Raw genomic sequence first — 21,474 nt, forward strand, 5'->3', positions numbered from 1 at the left:
CATAAGAGGGAGTAAACTGGATTTCCGATCCTTGTGTGCCTTTAAGAAAGCCTTTTTTTCACCTGTAACCCAAGAATAAATTAGTAGAGATTACTTCAAAGACAGAAACTGCAATATCCCCGCTTCCCTTTATAACCACTGGGAGTGAGTTTCACTGAGATGCCCACATTAATCCTCCAAATATTGTGGTACGTAGGTTGGAAATGAAATACAGGTTTCAAGAAAGAGGGGCCAAATGGCAATGGATTAATCTCACTAACTCCATGGTCATCCTTGGGACTTCTTACAGATCAAGCAGGAGGTGGGGACTGGGACTTTTTGCAAACCCGTCTTCACAGAAGATTGCTTTCTCTGCTGAGCCAGAACTGCAAGGCGATGGCAAAGCACTGAGCAGAGCCGCTCTCCAGGAGAGGCCACCTTTATTTTAGGTGGGTGCATCTCCTGCTCTTCTCTTTCTTCCCAGCTCATCCTTTCATGTATGCATAGTCAATTTGACTAAAAGTCAGCTTAACTAAATTGAAACAAAGTAGTCAAAAGATACTTTGATCTGTTTACTAACTGGCAGTTTTAAATAATTCGTTATATCATGCTTTCTGGCAGCCTTTAGTCTGCATCTTCGAACATATGCATCCTTTTCTCAAACGATTACTTTGAAACTTGATATTTGTGTGACCATCTTTAAAGGACTGGACTTTAAAACTCATTATTCAAGAAGCTGGGAAAATATCAAAATTGTTAGAATGTGAGGGTTCGTTTGTCTTATTTTGAAATTCCTCCAAAATGCTGGGATGAAATAGGGTAGAATTAGAACCTGTTGAGGTAGATTTTCACTCATGAGCTGCCAGGTCTGTCTTTTTTAAATAAATAAGAAACAGATAACATCAACAGGAGTGGCAACAAAAAGTACCACGTTCACCTCCTTTTTTTTCTAATTCCTTTTCTGTTTTTCTCTACTTTCTATTCTTCTTTTTTATTATTATTTTAATAAGGCCTAATTCTGGCTTCTTTCAGTGTGTCTGATGTAATGTTAAATTATGAATGTAGTTCAATGTACATGTATGTGAATAATCAGTGTGTCACTGAGGCAACTTTAATGTACTTGGCAGCTATCATTCCAACTTCAACGGTTCATTTTAGAAAAAGAGTCTTCATGAATTCTAATTGTTTTGGTTTAATAATATGTGTAATTATTGTAGGTAAATTTATTTTCAAATTGTGCTTTTTTTTCTGGGAAGAATTTTAATAGAAAAGGTACATTGTGTTTTGAGAGCTTCTTGGCATTTTTAAAAGTTGTAAGCAAGATAAAGTATAATTAATTTTTCAGACATATGTTCTGTTTGTTTTCCTGCAACAGGAATTCTCTGCTGATCTTGTAATGACTCTATCAAACTTGAAACAATAAACATTCTAGCTGCCTGTTAGAAAAGTCTTCTTAGAATTTCCTGTTCTTTCCAAAAAGGAACCGGGATTTCATCTAATAGAATTGCACTGTTAAAAACAACAGAAGACAAAAAAGAATTTGACAAAATTTTTTTAGCTTAATCAAGAAAATTGCCATGCAGAAGTACACTTCTAACATTGAAATTTACCTTTTGCTCTCATATTTTCATGTGCTGAAGCTCTCACATTTCAAATAGCAGCAGAGCAATTAGTGGATACAGAAATGCCTCTCATCATCTGAAGTTGCACTGCCTACCTTCTTTCTTACACTGCTTTATATTTACTTTGGGTTTTGGATCCTGGATATTTAAAATGTAAATATGTCAAAATACAGAGTTTCCAAAGAACTAAAAACATGAGAAGGAAGATTGCTAGAGCTAAGCCTTTATTCACTGCGTTCTTAATATTTTATAGGTGTATGATACACGTGAGCTGCATTAGTTGAGCTACTGACCAGTTTATAATAGAATATGCTGCTTATGCCCTTTTTCTCTCAAACCAAGAGCAGTTGAATATTTCGTGAAGCATATGTGGCCCTTGGAGAGCTCACACTGGAGCAGATTTTTCTGAACAGAAGGAGGAACAGGGAGGGACCTTAACCCCCCACTTCTTTCTGCTGCTGGGGGAGCAGATAAAGGAGTTGAGCCCAGGAAAAGATGGGGGGGGGGGCGGGGCTGGTATAGTTGCAATTTTTGTCTTTGTTTCTCAGTATCCAAATATACTTTAATTAGCAATAAATTAAATTAATTTTCCTCAAGTCCGTTTTGCCCTTGATGTCATCTGGTGAGTGATCTCCCTGTCTCTATCTCCACCCACATGGATTTTCATCCTATTTTCTCCCCTTGTCCTGATGAGAATGGGGGGAAGTGGGTGAGCAGCTGGGTGGGTTTTTGGATGCTGGGCAAGGGTAATCCACCACACATGTGCATTTAGATTAATAACATCAATCTGGATAACCAGATTAAATTATAATTGAGAATAAATTAATTTCATAGTATACATTTCTATTGCATATTCTATAATGGTTAAATCAAATCTCATTTTATAGACTATTTTTTCATTGCTACAAGTGACAGAATGTTTCTTCCCTTTCAAATAGAATGGTGACTGTCCTGGTGCATTTTCCTTTGTGTTAATTCATAATTCCTCTGGAAAAGACACAGAATAGAACCACAGGGGTCTGTAAACTTGCTCTCAGGTTCTCCATGGACACAGAGATAGGATCCCTGACTCATTTTCAGTCCTTCTAAATCTTTCATTTCTTTGTGAAGCAGCAAGTAACTACTGAAGAAACTGTTCCAAAAGTACCATGGTTGAATGACTGGGATGAATCTGCACTTTCAAAGATGATTTTAAGAACTATTGAATTTTGCTGTTTGATTGTGAACTACATGTTGCATGCCTAGCGTTTTGGCACAAAAAAAATAGAAAAAACCTGACTACTATACTTTTGCAGTTTACTTTGGAACACATGTAGAGAACCCTTCAGAGATCAGTTTGTAAAATGCAGTTTAACACAGTTAACTTGCACTTTCTTCCAGATAGCATTCTTCAGTGCTACTAGTTTGTGGTGTGTTGGATACATGTGATTGTCTCCCTCTTCCTGCAAACTGTGGTGCATCTCCAAGGCTTAGATAAATTTCTGTACCATGTACTTGAAGGAAGCCAGGATTTGAAACTATTATGGAAATTACAAAAAAAATACCCAAAGCTACAGTATTTTCATTGTTCTGGTATTTATATTTTACCTGTCCTTGCAGTCTGGTAGGGTGGAATTAATCTCATTCACCTGAAGCCATTTAAAATGTACGCATCTAGCCTAAGCCAGTTGTCTTAAGTATTCTTTACAGAGGTAGATGCTGGCAGGAGGCACTTCATCTTGTGTAAGACAAAAAGACATCTTCTGTTGGCTAAGTTCGCCTCTGGAAATGCTACCTCTCTGTCTGCATTAACATTTTATATGGCCTAGACAATCACTTTCAACCACATATCTAACCTTTAAACGGCCAAAGGTAACTGCCATGTGATTTATCACACAGGTCTCCAAGACTGTGAATCCATAATCAGTCATAATCTTTCATTAGCTTTGGATTATTCAATTACACAATAATATTTTGTAAAGCTTACATGAAGTTAAGCTATCTTTTTTCTAGAAGGGAGTGTATTAGCAATTGGAATAGCAGTTACAGTCTTTATTTTAAAAGTGTATCTTTTTAGTCTGTTTTAATAAATGTATGTAATTGAAATAGAATATATATTCTACATTCTACCATACTTCTTATGTGTTCAATACCCTGATATTAGTATTGAAGACAAACGTATTGAAAGATTGACAGGTATTTTGCATATATATAAAAAGACACTAAAAGATTTATTGTAGTATTGTATTACATTAACATTTATATTTAACATATATTCCAATAACTAATTATGTATCTGAATAAGGTCTGTTCTGAGAAAAATATTATTTATAATACTGTATTTATTTAATTTCTTACTGTATTTATCATACTGTATTTCTCTTAGGAAGAAAAGCCTGAAAATGAAATAATGAAATTTTTAAACTATTTTTTCTTCCACAAAAATTATGAAATTTTTTTCTAAGATAAAATAATGGGATACTTTTCATTAATAATAATAATAAAAAAATGAATCCTAAAGAATTAGAAGCTTGCAGATTGCTTTTATCTTCTGTGTCACAGAGGAAAACAATTATAAATTAACTGTTCTTCTGACAAAATATCTCTCCAATTAAAAAATAGCTTTTTGTGTGTCCTCTCAAAGCTGCCAACATGACCTACTGTAGTGGATTCTTCCCCTCTCCTTGGGACTGCACCAAGAGAAATGTTTTCCTGCTTGCCTCTGTCTCTTTTACAGCAATATATTTGATTTCCTATTTTCTGAATTCAGATCACCTTGCTGTTCTAACTGAAGTAATGTTCAAAACAATGGCGACAACGAAGACAACATACTTTTACCCAAAAGGTATGATAATCTTCAGATGGGAAGTGAAAATATTTTACATAAAAACATTATTTCAAAATTCAAACAATTCTTATGGAAAGAAAATGGAGAACTACCAGCTGAAAATCAGAAGTTTGGGAATAAAACCAAATCCACTTCAAGAGGGTCATTTAAATTCATTATTAATGAAAAAGAGAAGTGTAAAGATAAAACAACTTTCTTGATATTGTTAATAGCAACTACAGCTGCTGACATTCAGCACAGAAGTTCCATCAGAAAAACTTGGGAAAATGAATCTGTGGTTCCAGGTGTTGAGGTTGTTCGGTTGTTTATGCTGGGCGTTGACAGCAAGGGTCCAAATGAGGTCCTACTGAGAGAAAGTGAGCAATAGCATGATATTATTCAACAGGACTTCCTCGACACTTACCATAACTTAACCCTTAAAACTTTGATGGGTATGAAGTGGGTTGCCTCTTATTGCGGTGGTGCAAGCTTTGTTATGAAGGCAGACAGTGGTGTTAATTATTTCACAGGCTGCCTTATGAAAGGGCATACCTATTTGGAATAAAGCAAATGGGACATATCAGAAGAAGAATACCCTGGTGACAAATACCCTTCTTTTTGTTCAGGAACTGGCTGCATCTTTTCTGGAGACCTGGCTTCAAAACTCATCAATGTTTCTGTAGTGATAAATATCTTCCAAATGTATAAATTTTATGTATGGCTCTGTCTTAATGTGAAAGGAATACAGATAGTACCTCCACCTAGTCACTCACTGTTTAACATCTCCTTGTCTGTACATACTCTGTTGGCAAACACTGCAAAAGAAGAACCACCTGTCAGGTAGAACAGAAAGACCCATAGCATTGAGTCCTTTCTTTCTTTGACAGTGGACAAAACCGCAGATGTTTTGTTAGAAATAGAGCACCCACATAGTGATAACTTTCAAGGTTCAGGGACATCCTTAATCAAGGGTATAGTTTTTGTGTTAGCTTGCATTCAAATAATTTTTCTTCCATAAAGCAGGCTTTCTCTGTTGACTGAATACTGCTTGGTACCTTACTTTGTTTTGGATGAGGCACTAATTAATTCTTACGCTGTTTTAAAATATGGCAAGAGATCATATCAAATATACTGAAGAAAAAGCAATGAAGATACAATGAAACTTAATTTTTCATTAACAAGTAATCATAAATTAATGTGTTAATTTTATATTGCTTGGTTGTAGTTAGCCCACATACCAATACATTTTCCCAGATGGCATTTCAATGTGACTGAAGAAGAAAGCATACATGATATCCTATGCTGTTGAATTACTGATCGAAATATGGATGGAAAGTGCTTTTTTTTTTCAGAAAATCTAATATTAGGATTTGCCAGATCTCTATTAGTGCATGCAGCTGCTATTACTCTCTGTAGCTGTATATAAAAAGAACATCTCGCACACAAGATACCACTTAGTTGTTATTATGGAAATATAATAGACAAGAGGAAAATTAAATTCTGAGAGAGTGTTTTGACAGGAATGTATTAAATTCCATTTTAGGGTATTCAGCCATGTACAAAATATCCTCATAGCTAAGGAAAAAATAAGAAGGTGCTTAATAACCTTGCAAGCTAAACGTTTCAGTCAAAATGTCTATGTAAATAAATTACTTTCCAGATTTCCCTCCAACCAAGAACATAAATTATCTGCTGCTCCCAATAAGAATTAAGAGACCTTTGCAGTAATTACTGAGTGGGCAAACTGGCTAGATTAATTGAATAGCTAGAAAAAAGTGCCAGTAGCTTTGCAGGAAGCTTATCAGATGCACGTGGGAATCCAAATGTCAGTCACATAAATACCAAATATTTCAGCCAGAGCTGAAGTGAGAAAGTGAGAATACAATACATGCTGTCATTTTATAAGCATACATTACGATGTTTAATAAACATAACTGAATTGTGTGTCTTCTGTGGAGAAGATAACCCTTTTCTGCAGTTGCTCAGAAAAAAATCCAGAATACTCTTCCTTTAGAAACTTTACCTATAGAAATCAATTTATGGACTGAGTTTCCGTTCTTCCCTCTTGGTAAGCAGGTTATTTCTATGTGTTGTCCACTGAGTCCAAAGACTTGAACCATTTAGAGAGAGTCCAAAGGAGAAAAACATGAATTACCAGAGTCTTAATTAAAATAACCAACAATGAAAACTTGAAGAAGCTAGAACTCTTTATACCATCTTCTAATTCAAGGTTATGTTACATTACTGTGCCAGCAACAGCTTAGCTTATCTGCCCTGGGATATAGGTAAGGACTATATTGTACTTTTCACCTCTACAACTAGAGGAAGCCCAGAGCATCCTGGTCTGAACTCACGGCTACCCCTGTTTTGAGTACAGGCATGGGGACTGGGAGACCTCATGAGATTCCTCTCAAATAGTAGTATCCTCTAACCCTATGATTGTATGACATGATATGATTACAGGAACTTATCTAAAGCATGCTGAGATTCTGAGTGATGGCATTTGGACAAGAACCAAGACACACTCCAGTAATAATAACTCTTACTGAGAAAGCTGTTGCTTCAGGGTGCTGCCTACTGGAGCTGACTATACTTGCTCACGCACATTTTCCAATTAAGGTGAAGAAAGACTGCTGACTTAGATAAGTTTACTGTGCCAAGTTGGTATGTTTATTATGACTATGCAGTTAGAATAATGTGGGTTCTAACAAACAGGGATGTGTATCTGGCACTAGAAAGAGAGAAAAAGCCGTTAAATACTGCTTTGTTTCTGCAATATGTCCTAAGCTCTTTCAAAACATTTTTATCTGTTCCCGGAACAATAAAGACTCTTAAAAAAGTGAGATTTGATCCTACATTAGTCATAGTACAAAAGCACTTGAAATTCCTGTTTATATTGCTGTGTTTTGGGGAAATCTTTAAATTTTATTTTGCAAATGAAATCAATATGCCCTGTGTAAGACATGATGCTGGTTCTTTAAGGCTGGCTGCAGACACAGGTGAGTCTTCTGATTGGGGTCATTTACAAACAGTCACGGCAGGGGTTGTGGTCTCTGGGGAGAGGGTTGAGCTGTGTAGTCCTCTCTCCTTCAAAACTATCCTTTTTTTCAAGAAAGTCTTAGTTATGTCAGAAGTGCTCTTACTGGTGGGGGTGGAAAGATATTAGAAAAATAACTTATCTGCATCAGGTAAGAATAATTTCAGGAAATATAAACCCAAGAATATTACTGTCTTCCAGTTCTGCTGTTGGCTGGTAAAAGTGTAGCATGTTTTCTGTCCAGAAAAATGTAAAGCTGTTTCTGAAGAAGGTAACAAATGATTGGATTTTGTTATTGCCTTTATGGTTGCTGGAATGTTGTTTACAATTTTGCTTGTCAGTACACAGAGCTAAGAGAAGTTATATTTTAGATTTGGTGTCTTGATCTTTATATTGGGGATGTCTGTACTTTAGAAGCCATTGTAGAAGAGTATAAAATTTTAGGCTAAGTTTTATCTGATTTAAAACAACCATTTGTGTAGCTCAGTGTATAGAGATATTCCCTTTGGCCATCCTCTATTTAGTGTAGCTTTGTTTTTTTAATAGATGTATTCATTCCAAGTATAGAAGAAAAAAAATACAAGTACAATCCAATTAAAAAGTAATCTCTTGCCTCAGATATTATATTGATTTGCACTCATAATTGGAGTTGTTTTCCAAATACTTGCATAATATTTTCAGATGACCAGGGAGCTGTTCTTATGTTGCACTATATTCCTTTCCCTTCTAGACATGTGAATAAATTATTTGAAGATGTCAGCCTGAAAACCAACGCTGCTTCAAGATACACAATATTTAATGCAGAGTAGTATTTTATATGCCAGAAACACTGCAAGAGCACAGAAAAAGTGTAGCAGTTGTCCAGTATGCTGAATGCCTTAAAGGCCCACGGATTATTTGAATTGATTGGTCACTGGTTCCATTTAATAACAAAAGCTTATAATTAGCTTATCATAGTTGATTGGTCTTCAGCTGTATTGAACTCATTTTATGTAAATTGACAAATTCCTTAAATGCCTTTAGAAAATGTTTATTGCCTCTACCATAATGTGATGGTTGCTGTGCAAAGAGCAGCCCTTCAGATGGCAACAGTGAAATGATACACTAGGGGTAGAAGTTGTGGATTATATATAAAATTGTTGCTGATAAACATTTTAAAAAAGCCAAATCTGTAACAAGAGGGAAGGTAAATAAAACATCTGTGTATTTTTCTAGTCATCATTTGTACCTTTAGTCTTTTTTTATTTTTTTAAAGCTGGTAATGAGGAAGTTCCATATAGTGATCTAAGGACTTCCCTGCAGAAATAACCCTGTTACAATCAAAGTAATTAACATCATCCCTGCTCTGCCAAGTTAAATAAAAAAAAAAAAGGTGTAGTTTCCTCTGGCTATCTTCTGTTTGTCTACTGGCGTGTGAAGCTTCTCTGCATTTGCTGCAGCTAGGCTGTACTAGCCAGGTCATCTGCACAGAAAAAATTAAGTAGCCTATTAATGGGAATACTTAGCACCTGATCTGAATTTGAGGGACAGGTCCAGAGATTGATAAAGGACCAGGCTGTAAGCAGTTAAATGTTCTGGATATTTTATGTCTTTTGTTTTAGAATAGTGCCCCTGTCCTTGGGAGTAGGGCATTGTGACTGGAGCAAGGCCTAAGTAATTTGTAAGCATTGCTCAAAGTGCTTCTGTGACAATGCTCTTGAGATAGAACTGGCATCTTACTCAGGTGTACAGCATAAGATTTTTCTTCAAAAGGACTGATGTCCTGCAATGCTTTCCTGATTCAGCTGCCACCTGTTTGTCGGTACGTACTAGACCTATCTGGTGGCTTGTAGTTTCTGAGGCCTCAACATTCTTCTATGGATAAGCTTTTGCACTTGCTTACATCTTCCAAAAAGGTTCTCCATTCCATTATTTTGCTGTAACTATGTTGAGCTTTTTTGCTAGCTTTTTTGCTTGCTTTTTTGCCTTTTTGTAATTTATATATGTGTATACACATATCTATATATGTGTATATATTTAACAGATGTTTGTAGCTTACAGACATATGCTGATGCCTTGTTTTTATTCTAACACTACCACTCTCTCTAGACCTTCGAATACAAAGCCTTATCCTGCATGTGTGGATGGAGAACAGGCCATAAGACAAATAGCTGGGCAGGGACGGGAAATACTTCATATGAGACTCATGTCTAAATGCAGGTGGAATGTAGTTTTCCAGCAGTTTTGCATTGTTCAAATTGCAGTGATCGTGTGTGTGTAGCCAGTGTGAGAAACCTCAAGTTCCTTAGCAGTGCTGCTTTGATCTCTGCTTAACCAACTGTTGACACAAACAGAACTTATGTGCTTTAAAACAATCCTACTTAGTAAGTTTGGTTTTGCTGAAATTGGCCTTGCTTTGTCAGACAGTAGTTTGCTCCAATATGAATTTAGAAAGGTAACTTTAAATTTCTGACTAGCATAGCGGGATGTGGGTGTACTTTAAATATAAGACAACTTCTAATGTTTATTCTATCCAGTCATTGTCAATGGTCTAAGTGTAAAAAGCACCTATGAATAACATATTTGGATGCTTCATACAGGCAGTCTAATATAGATACTGAGGCATAAACAATGTGTTCTCAATTAAAGCATCTATCTAGAGACCAACAGTGTGCCCAAAAACTGAGCAATTAAAACTGGCATTGGGGAAAGCTGTTGCAGTAAACCATTCCATAGTTCAATCATATTCCAGGAAAAATCCCTTCATTGGCATTGAATTTTCCATCTGGGTGGAAAAAACCTGGAGCACTAAAAACACATTTCCTGTCTCACTATCCCCAAACAGGACAGGAAGCTTGTAAATGTGCCAGCTGATGTAGTGGCAGCAACTAGTCTTGAGAGGTGTATCAGACCAGCTGAACTGCAACCATGGAACACTCTCATAGATAAGAACAATTGCAAAAATTAATTTAAATACTTTGACCTAACTGATTGGTCTGGATGAGTTATACCTGCCTGTAGATTCTTGTACTAGCTGTGTACAGAAATTATAGTTGTACTGATTTTTGATAGTGGAATAACTAGGACTAAAATCAATGGCATGTTCTACCTCATTTCCTCCATTAAGTTTCTTGCTTTGGAATTAATTTCTACTTTCTGTAATATTTATATGAAAACATGCAAAAATCAAAGTTATTTCTTTGCACTTCAGCCATCATTCTGGCTTATGATTATGACTGTTCCTTAGATTGCCTAATCTTTAGTAAAGCTTTCTGAGGACTGGCCAACCTCCCTGTCCCCCACATTTTACTGATTGCTGAGAGTTTTGCTGCAACTTCGATTCTGTGTTCATTCCTAGTTGATGTTCAAAATAGACTCTGAGTTCATACAGCCATTGAATATGCTATAGATAAAATGTGAAACTTGAAGAAGCTGCTGTAGATATCACATGCTTGACATTCCTTATGTAGTGTTGTTGAGAAAATGTGTTAAACCACGCCATGTTTTAAAACCGATAGCATTCATGTGGTGTGAAAGGTCTTGGGCTATGCTGCTCTGCCTTGTGTAGAATCCACCCAAGTGGTCATAAAAGTTCCTGATAGACAAGAACCTTCTTGAAGCACTTCCTTATTCCTTTCATCGTATTTTCTTTGAGTTAGGCAAGGAAGAGTCACTCAGGAGAAAGTTCTTCTTTTTGATAAATACAGAGAGGGTGACAATTTTCAAGTTTTCATTGGAGAAATTTAAAGCAAGCTTTGAGTCAGTTTGGGTGGGGAGGTGAGGAGGAAGCAAGTGAGAAGAAGTATCTTGGCCATTACCTCTTTATCTGAGGAGACACAAGTTGAGAGAAACTTTTTTTATAGTGCTAAAAGGTATCGTTACAAAAACACCCTTCCCTAACCATTATATTAGTCTTTCTAGTATGAAATTGTATAAACTTTCTTGTATATTAGTTCACATTATATTCTGCAATGTAATGAGGTAGTGGAATTTTACTGGAGGCTTTGGTATTGTTCATACTTAAGTAAAACTAAAGGACAGCCTTGCCCTGGAAATAAAGACTTTGTGAAAGTTTTACAGGACTGTATGTTTAAAAAATTGATCTGTCTTTGACACAATATGTTGATGATTTGTCAGTAGCCATGGAATCTTGTATAGCTGACACCTGAACTTTATGTCAAGCAATGTAATAAGCTGAACCTTGCAGCTGTACTACCTTTACCTGGGGAAGGAACCCCGCATAATGATTGTCTGGTAATAACCTGTGAAGCTAAAAAGATAAACAAAAAAACCCCAAACAAACCCTGCCCACTTCCCCCCCTCCCCCCCCCCCCCCCCCCCCCCCAAAGAAAAAAAACCAAACAAAAAACCAAAACAAACACCACCTCAAGAATATTCCAAAGAAAAGACAAGTACACCAATTCTCTGTTTGCATTTGGAGTCTGCCACACCACTGGAGAGTTACAGAAGCAATGAGGGTTTATAACTTTTAGTGGGAGTAATACTGGACCATTAAAAGCTATACAATTGCTAAAGAAACTGGCTGTTGTTCATCAGCCAGCCCATACTGGCGAAAGGACAAAAGAAATAGGAAATGATCTAGAGAAATTTTATTACGGTTAGTAATTGGTAGTGTGGGTGTTAGTGATTAGTCAAATCACGTTGTACCTGAATGCTTTATATAGCAGCCTTATGCTGAACCCCATTCGGGGTGCCCCAATTTGGCTGGGACACCTTATGCACATGAATAAGAGTTTACTCTTTTAATTCTGTACTTTGTGTTTCAGCCTCTCTCCTCAGTTGCCATGGGCTAGTTGCAAATATTCGTAACAGTATACAGTCCAGATTTTATAGAACAAATAGGAAACTTAAGTCCATAGAAACTTCAAATGCTTGTTTTCAACTTTATGAAGCAGAAGTATTTGCTTTTTTAAGAGGCCATGATAGTTTATGCTTGTGTTGAATTACCATTACTGACGGCATTCTTGCATTAGTACTGTGGGCAATAATGAAGCATATAACAATCATCTTTAGTATTTTGGATTAACTTCAGAAGATGACCATAAGCAAAGTCTTGGTCATCTCTTGTAACTTAATATGAACTAATAATTCTTCTCCTGTCTCCCTTCAATGTATATTCTGCATCAAGTACAGGGAACAGTGGCTGAAAATTTGAAGTGCAGCTCTTCAGATATTTATTCAATGTATGTCTGTTTCAAAGTGGGGTGGGCTGCTTCTAATACAAATCCAAGAATATGCAACAACATTTTATGCAGATTGCATTATTTTATAATGCCACATTTGTATCACAGCCTTGAAAAAGTATTTTTTATAACCTTGTACAACTTGATGCCACTACACTGTGCTGCTTGATTTTCATTAATGAATTTCCAGATTGTAGTGACTGATTTCCCTCAGATATCAAGTGGAATTCAATGCAGCAAAACCTCATGCATCAGTGGTCCAAAATTACAGAATGGTTGCTGTCAGCCCTAGCTGCCTAGAAGCTACAGAATTGTGTGTTATTTCTGGTGCACTTGATGTCATTTCAGTTTTCCTCCATTGCTGAAGCCTGAAATCTATTTGTTCTTCAGCATTTTATTGGCACATTAGTAAACGAAGATGCGTAAGAGCTATTCAGGAATATATATATATATATAAATATTTAAAGTTGTTGAAGAGTAATTGTAATAGGAAGCTGTTTGTAGGAGGGGAAGTATATATGCTGGGAAATAACTGTTCTTTTCCAAGTCAAAATGTCATGAAAACCTTATTGACTCATTCTACTGCAGGTGTTAAAAACTCAACCTGTATGCTTTCTACTTTGTATGTGAATTAATGTATGTTCTGGAATTAGAGTGAAATAGTTAAGGAAACACTGCATTCCACTGAAACAATTTTTGTGACTTTATTGCAGACTAGGTAACACGTTTTCATAGGTAGGACTCACTTTGCTGGAGAATTCCCCTGTGAGAATGAAGTATTTATTTTCTGCTACCACTTTCTTCACTGGGATTGTGACTTTGGGTACCAAATTGCTTGGTATGTGTTAAGGTAGTGTTGGGGAAGATGGGCATCTCTGAGTTATTGGTAGAAGTGAGTCAGGAGGGAAAAATACATACAGTTAAGCACAGATTGAAATCATCCAAGTAATTTTTTTTTGACTGAGGGAAACAAATATAGGTAGTATGGCCATCTGACCTTTGACAACTGGTCTAGGATTACATCTCCTGCTTATGTCAGTGATCATAGCTCTAACTTTCTCAGAGTGAACTATGACCAGACAAAACTTCTCTGTGCAACAGTCATTTGGATCTGCTGATTCTAGAACTCCATCATCCCTTCTCCAGCACCAAGCATAGAGGTTACTGTTCCTCAGTCTGGTCTGCAGTCCACCTAGACTTGTATTACGTTTCTGATAATAATGATGAGAAGAAAGCATGTGAACATAAGATTTCCCGTAGCGTGACCATTAAAGAATTGCCACCCTGGCCACCGAAGGATTGTGCATACTGTCTCATTCAGTGTTAATGTAGAGGTGCTTAGTACGGTTTTTGAAAGGTCTAAATCCCACTAGAATGGGGTCTGTCTGTGAAGATATGCTAGAGGAAACAAAGCTGTGCTGCTTTCAACGTGAAAGGCATTACGTTTTGAATAGCGAAACTTTGTGGTATATTATTCACGGGTTATTAGAACTTCTGCTTCATAAGAAGGTGTCATTAGTTTTTATTACTTTGCTTGTCTTCCAGTAGATTTCAAAGTATTTGGTTCAGAAAGATTGCCTTTCATTCATTTTAGAGACTGCAAGTGTCTCTGTGTTTGCTTTAGCAAACCTTCTGGGGCTAATGAGCAATTAGAAATTCACTAAGCCTGAAGAAATATCAGGCCACATTACGGGCTACTATTCAACTCTAGCTGAGCAGCAGTTCTGCTGAATTGGGTGGGAAAAAGGAGGCACCTGACTGCTTGTTTCCACTGCTTTATAGGCTGCTAAATATGAGGCATCAAGTCCTAGCTATAGATCCTTGTGGTAGAGTCCTTAAATCTGTTGCGGGTACTACAGAGAATGCTTTCAGTGTTATTCACACACACTGTTCACAGGCAGAGTATCTAACTTGCCAGCTCAAGGGTAGGCATGTTCCTGGAATCCTGTCTGTCACTTAAGACTCCGTTAGAAAGGCCTTCAGTATGAAACAAAGGATCCTCCTAATATTTTGGAATGAATATTTTTACGAAACTTTTTAAAATATCTAACTGGAATACAGTCTTCTCACTGAAGGCATTAAAAATAGGAAGTTATTCCTACTGCACATGCAGTGTCTTCTGGGTAACTGCGATGACAGGTCTTCAACAACATCCTGTACCATATACTGTTTTTTAAAAACCTGTAGACTTCAGCGCCTTGCAGCTGTTTCAATTGTTTCTTTTTTCCATAGTACCCAGAGGGAACACTTGAAATACTTTGTCTTGTGAATAACTTGATAAATGACTAGGGCGTGTGGAAAAACACTGAACAATAATGCACTCGGTTCAGAAGGGTTTCAGTGATTCTGCATAATGATGCTACTTTAATATGTCAATATAAAAAAAAAAACTGCTGAGAAACCCTACTTTCCGGTTATCCTCTTTCCTTTTAAAATTGGTATTCTTAATCTTCTGATGGCTTCAGTCCACTCCGAGACCTCTGTGGAATTTTTTTTTTTTATAATTGTGGTTTTCAGATGTCTGACTTAATATGGAAGAGATTAGTTAAAGTTTTGGAAGAATTAAAAGGAAGGGAAGAGAATAATAGCAGATATGCTGTCATTCCTAATATGAAAGTGACTTGACTTTAACATCCTCACAATGGTGATAAGCATACTCGCATCCATGAGTTGTTCACTGGGCAACTTCTTGTTTTATTTTTCAGAAATAAATTGTAGCTTTTCTACAAATAATATAGAAGAGAATATAAACAATTTTGACTGAATTTTTGTACATGTAGGACATCAAGGGAATGTAAAGAATAATCAGTTTTTCCATCTGTCAGGCTGTCTCCAGACTACCTGCCAAATTCCTTGTACCAGTTCTATATAGACAATTGTAACAGTAGGGTTTTTACCTTAAGCATGCTCTTCCCCCTTTGTGACAGACAGCACAGCAAGAATGTGATTTTTTGGAAGACCATGTGCAGCCATTCTTAATTCTGTAGAAAGCTTGACCAATTGTGGCATTCTTGTATGTGTAGACTAGAGATGCTGTAGCAGCTTCAGACGTTTCATATACTAGCAGATGCTTTCTTCTGTACTTAATGTGAAAACAGACTCTTCAAATCCATGGTGCCTTTTCACATAAAGTGGTATTACACTTGCTTTATGGAATGGATCATGAATTTCCTTAATTTTCAGTGTGATACATAACTTCATATGAAAATGTACTACATTTGGGTAATCTGAATGGCTGGGCATGTACATACTTTGGAGAGTTGCAGTTCTGGCATATTCATGGAAATGGGAAAGACTTGTATAAATAATTTTCTAGAGGGATGCTCTCACTTTTGTATTGCAATCTATTCAGGCTACTGTTGACAAAATCTCTAAGGTTAAAAGGATTATATTTCACCTGAGCTACTACTGTTTGCAGCTTCACACAGGTAGTATCTTCCCAGTTTTTGCAAATGTGGGGGGCTGCCTGTGTGAGATGATAGGGACTTTCCTCCAAGTGGGCTCCTCTGAGCTAATCTTTCAGTAGATATGCCTCAGCTCTTGACCTCTATGGTGTGACAAGGCTGTGTCATTGCAACCTTATCTGTGTAAACCCAGAGAACTAACACTCAAGTCCTGCAGGCTAAAATGGAATTGGAACTAGCCTGTTCTAATATAAATGGGTGATAGGCTGAGACTGAAAATTCTTTCAAAGGCTGGATTCTTGACATGCAAAGCCTCATTGATGCCTTCAGGTATTAACATATTTTTCTACCACAGATTATGCATGGTCTCTCTATGGGCATCAGATAATCTTTACTGATGTAGGTCAGAAGCTTAGTCATTGACATGCTGTCACTTTGATAAATATGCTTAGAAGCATCTAAGCAAAACGCATGATGGAATCTATCACTTCTAAAATAATTTGTTCATGTTGGTTAAATAGTAATAGGTATCATAATTCTGTTAAACTGGCAAAGTTCAACTACCATATTGAACAGGCCACAAGCCTGATACCACGCTTCTGAATTTGGTCACTTACCCACTGTCATTTTGTTTCCAAAATCTGAATAAAATGTACCACTTGCTTTTCAAAATGGTTAGTGGAAACAACGTATATAAAATTGTCTCTTATTTTTGTGATGAGTTACATATCAAAGTTGTGTTTCCTCCCTTGTGTCTTGTCCCACTGTATTGCAGAAGCTGTCTTTTCGGCTGGGTGCAGTATTTGGAACATAAGCCAATGGATCAGGTCGGATCAAGTATCTATAAAAAGAAATTATAACTTATTAAAAAGTCTTGGTAGGGGCAAGGATAAATTAAGCGTACACAGTGGTAGCCTTGAAAAGATCTGAGGAAGACTTAGACACTTATTTTGAAGGTGCTTAGTCTAGTTCCTCTTGGGTAACTTGGACACTTGGGTAACACCGCTCACTTTAGGGGCTAATAATAAAGCTTTTCATGTTTTGTCTGCCTTGACCTCACCTGTATGTATGAGGCACGGCTAAACCTTAATTTTGACTGACACTTCCTTTGTCAGTAACCCTGTATTTCTTTAGGTTACTCCTTTACTTGTGCTTTAAAGAAGGGACAGGCAGTCCACAGAGTAATTTCTGAAAGAATTTTCTGAGAAAACAATGGATAATTCTTGTCACTGTGCTCAATAAATAAAAAGCCTGATGTTCATAATCTTGGTGTAGGCTGGCAGTCTAGGGATGGACCCTTATTTTCCTCAAGAACTTTAGAAGTTTTAGAATGCCTTATGAGTTTGAATCTAAGTTTGAGATGCTTAAAATAATGCTTTTCTTATCATAAGGATGGAAGAGCTTCCCATTAATTTGTACATGTAAATTCTGCACTGTTTTTTCAGCTGTCTTGAGAGACAAACCATCTAAACTATCTGATCTGAGATAGCTTTTGGGACTGATGCAGTAGCAGCTTTGTGCTGCTGCAGAACTAGTATTTCAGTATTCTGAACTATCAATCAGTGCTTTCCAGCACCACTATGCTCCTAAAAAGACAGACAACTAGATTCAATCCCAGTATCTCAAACTTGTCCAAAGATGAGCAGTACTGTTCAAGCCACTGGAAATTTTAATTCAAATCATCAATTTGACTGGTGGGGTGTTTTTGTGTGGGTTTTTTTGGCTTTTTTTCAAAGTAAATAAAATGAAATGCAGGAAAACGAAATGTAGAAGAATCTCATTCTCAGGAATCTTAGTGCCATATGTCTACCCACATAAATGCTTAAATATCCAAATACAAAAGTGAGGTGCTTATAAAGATTTGCTGTATCATTTTACAGTGGCTCTGAAGAAAGTTTCTGGTTTTACAGGCTATGAAATTCTACCATTCGGTTTAAAGAGTATGTTTTGCCCCAGATTTAAAATACCCTGAAAATTCCTTTAACAAAATAAAATGGAAAATATTGATTAAAAGAACTAACATGATATGCAAGTGTATGAGCAATCACTGTCATATTTCCCACAGAACTGTGTTTTCACACAGTATCTGAAAACTGTATCTGTTTCCACCTCACCTAGTAACAGAATGTTCCTGACTCTTCAAACCACGGGCTTCTCAGTCTGTGGGACATTGGTTTTATGGTGGATACCCAAGAGAATCACCTCATCTCTATGATTTGGAAACACCACCTGCCTCTGTTACTTTGTTAAAGTTTCTCCTTCTCTCAGGGCTAAAATAGAATAGTAGCATTTTCTCTCTCTCACAGTTTGTTGGTACAAATAGCCTGAATATATTTGTGTAAAAAAAGAGTTGACCTAAATACGGGATTAAAAAAAAAAAAATCTACTTGTACTGTTCCTATCTAGATCATGTTCTTGTGGTATGTATTTGTTTACAAAGTCAGACTTATTGCCCTCTATTTATAACATCTGGAGTTAACATTTATGTGTACTCCAGAACAACCTATTTGTTTTGCTGGTCCAGTCAATGAAACTGAGGAGTAGTGGAAGAGGCCGGTCTATTCTGTTCATCAAATCCAAATGAAGCATGTTTATACACATGAAAAAAATCTTTCTTTTCTTGCTTGGTGGTTTGCGGTTTTTTGGGGGGATTTTTTTTAGTTTTGTTTTAATAAGTTTCTTTGGATTGGGGGCGGGGGGGAATCAGGTGTTTCTGTATATCTCAGTTTATTCTAAAAAAAAAAAAACCACAAAACAAACCACCACACACCCCAAAAAAAAAAACGAAAAGGCTTGTACATGAAATATGTAATTCACAAGTTCTACATCGCAAATAATTCTGTTGTAAGTCAATCACAGCATCACTTAAGTAAAAAATGAACTAGGCTGGTATAGTGATAAACCTTGATAAATTTGTAAGAAGCCTGAATATATGACAAGAGCCTTGAGGGTTTATAACTGTCCTGATGTCACAGCTGCCAAATCTCGGTGGTCTTAAGCATGTCTGGAGCAGTACTGCTAAGCAATCCCTATGTGTGGTCTCTGGATGTTGCTGCAGATTGCTGAAATTTTGAACTCCCAATTGCAACTCTTGGAACTGAAACTGCAGCTCTGCATTTGATGTTTTTATAGGGAATACCCCTTGAAATGTAAGTGCTTTTGTTTTAATTGTTCAATAAAGACAGTGAGATCATTGTCCTTTACACTCCATCAGGTCAAGATACTAAACATTAGCTTGCAAAGCTAACAAATGCAAAGACTAAAAGTAAGCTTTTTGAGAAAGCAACAGCTGTGAATGCTGCTCTGGGTGCAACCCATCTCTAAAAGCCGAGAAAATTTCCTCATGTGCTGGTTCAGGGTTGTGTGTTACCTAATGTACCCAATAAATATGTGTAGGTAGGACACTACAAATTCAGTACCACTGCAAAATTATGCAATATTGGATTGCTGAGTACCTTTGTTTCTGCGAAGAATGAACAATGGAATGCAAGATACCTAGTCCACCTAGATAGACTAGGTAACAGTATGTGAATTTACAGGTTAAATATTAGTACAGATCATTCTGTGGAGTTCCATAACAAAATAGTAGTCCAAATAATTTCAACAAATTTTATGATAATTGTCTTTGCTGTTTGATACAGTTAATATTAAGCTATGCTTTTCATACTACACTGCTACAAAGCACTATGGTGGTTTTGTTTTAGTATCGGGAGGGCTAATAGTTCAGTTTTCTTCCTTGTGTGTAAGCAGTGAGGTGGGTCAGCGCTGATGTGGAGGACCTTGTACAACTGGGCTACATGGTTTCTTTCCTGTGGAGTAGATGGGGTGTGTTAGTATAGTGAGGCAGGAGAGGCTAGAGGCAGAAATGGCTCAGGACCTTAACACAGGAATTGCATTGGACTTCAGTATGAGACAGTGTCAGATAATTATCTGAAATTCCTGACTTGCAAAACTTTGACAGTTCAAATTTGTGTTCACTTTTTCTCTATTTTTTCCATGTAATTCCTGGTAAGCAAGTGAAAAAAATTCCTGTGTTAAGGTCCTGCATTTGTATTTGGACATGAATTTATTTAAGCATGAATACCACATGATATTCAGGGGTTGACTGCTGTTTAATGACCTTTGAACCCATGTAACAAAATCTGATTCAAAAACACTGATTTTGTAGGGTTGATCTTTCTATTAAGACTGGGTAGCTAAACTATAAGCAAGAATTTAATAACAATATTAATTCCATGAAGCTATCCAGCAGACTTGCTTAGAATATTTTTTTAAAATACAGTAAGAGGAGGGTGAGAGAATATGGAGGTAAGAGCATTAGTAACATAGATATTATATATTTATATGTCTATTTTAAATGTATACATATATATGTAACTAGGTGTCTATTTAAACAGAAGTCTCCATATTTCTATTTTTTGCAGGTGCATGGGGAAGTTTGGGGTTCTTTTCCAGCAGGAAAATAATACAACAAAGTGCAAACAGAAATTTTGCATGTCTTGTGATTACTTTTTTGTGTATATGTGCTTTACTTACACTATATCATTCAGCTCTAATCTTGTATCTGGAGAAGGATTGATGAGGATGTAAGAAAGGGTGTTCTGATGATCATTCATTTCATCTAGAAGACAAAAAAACCCCATACCAAATTAATTATATTTATAAACAAATTGTGAAAAGTATGATTTCTGAGGAACTAAGTTGACAAAAGATCACCTTTGGTTTAGAGAACTGTCAAAAAGTCAGGTGTCAGTGATTTCAAGTATGTTCAACTACTTCTTTTCACCTGTACTTGAATTGGAACTATCTGACATAGCGTCTTTTGAGTTATCAGCTCTCAAAATATCCTGTTTTCTTTCTGAATGTTCTAAAAATGTTCTTTTGCATGTTTCTGGTCATAGCAATTCTGAATGCAACCCAGTTTTAGACTAGTTTACCAATCTGTCGTGCAGCTTATGTTAGTGTGTGGGAAGTAGATACTTTTATCCCCAGTTGACATCGAGTTCAAGTGATAAACGAGGTTAAATGCAGGTGTACGGCCTTCTCATCCATTTCCAAATTAGGTCAATATAAACATTTTTTCCCTTTCCCTATTTATCTAGTAAGCATTTTTCTTTTATCACCTGTGCCGGTGGGTTGAAATGTGAATGCTGTATCAATGGAAATTGGTATTTGCTTCTTGCATTTTTAACTAGTTTTCTGACGGTATGTGCAAATGAAGGTTGGCAGAAAATCTTTAAGATTTTTGCCTAGTCAAGTCTTGCTACGTTTTTGTCATTGCTACCTGTCGTTGCAGGACCTTTCGCATAGCTTTCTCTTGGTACACTTCTTGGGTCATTGAAGTGAGACTACTTTTAATTTGATAGGACTAAAAAGGAGAGGCATTTCTTCTGTGTTAATTTCTCCCCAGCATTTTAGGTAAGATGATTTGGAACAGAAAAAC

At 36.6% G+C, this 21,474-nt stretch overlaps 1 protein-coding gene and 1 pseudogene across 7 annotated transcripts in view; one reads left to right on the forward strand and one right to left on the reverse strand.

The window, feature by feature from the left end:
- The first annotated feature begins 4,232 nt into the window (after positions 1 to 4,232).
- On the forward strand, positions 4,233 to 5,251 carry LOC142058389 (beta-1,3-galactosyltransferase 2-like; annotated as a pseudogene).
- A 10,042-nt stretch (positions 5,252 to 15,293) lies between these two features.
- Positions 15,294 to 21,474, reverse strand: part of KCNT2 (potassium sodium-activated channel subfamily T member 2) — a 144,411-nt gene continuing 138,230 nt past the window's right edge. For all 7 annotated transcript variants that reach the window (XM_075097210.1, XM_075097207.1, XM_075097205.1 and 4 more), the window contains 2 exons: positions 20,568 to 20,652; positions 15,294 to 16,872 (listed from right to left, as the gene is read on the reverse strand). In XM_075097210.1, the coding sequence (XP_074953311.1) occupies positions 16,761 to 16,872; positions 20,568 to 20,652 (197 nt within the window). In that variant the 3' untranslated portion in view covers positions 15,294 to 16,760. The remainder of the gene's footprint in view (positions 16,873 to 20,567; positions 20,653 to 21,474) is intronic.

This window comes from Phalacrocorax aristotelis, chromosome 6 (genome assembly GCF_949628215.1).
Source record: "Phalacrocorax aristotelis chromosome 6, bGulAri2.1, whole genome shotgun sequence".
Classification (NCBI taxonomy): Eukaryota; Metazoa; Chordata; class Aves; order Suliformes; family Phalacrocoracidae; genus Phalacrocorax; species Phalacrocorax aristotelis.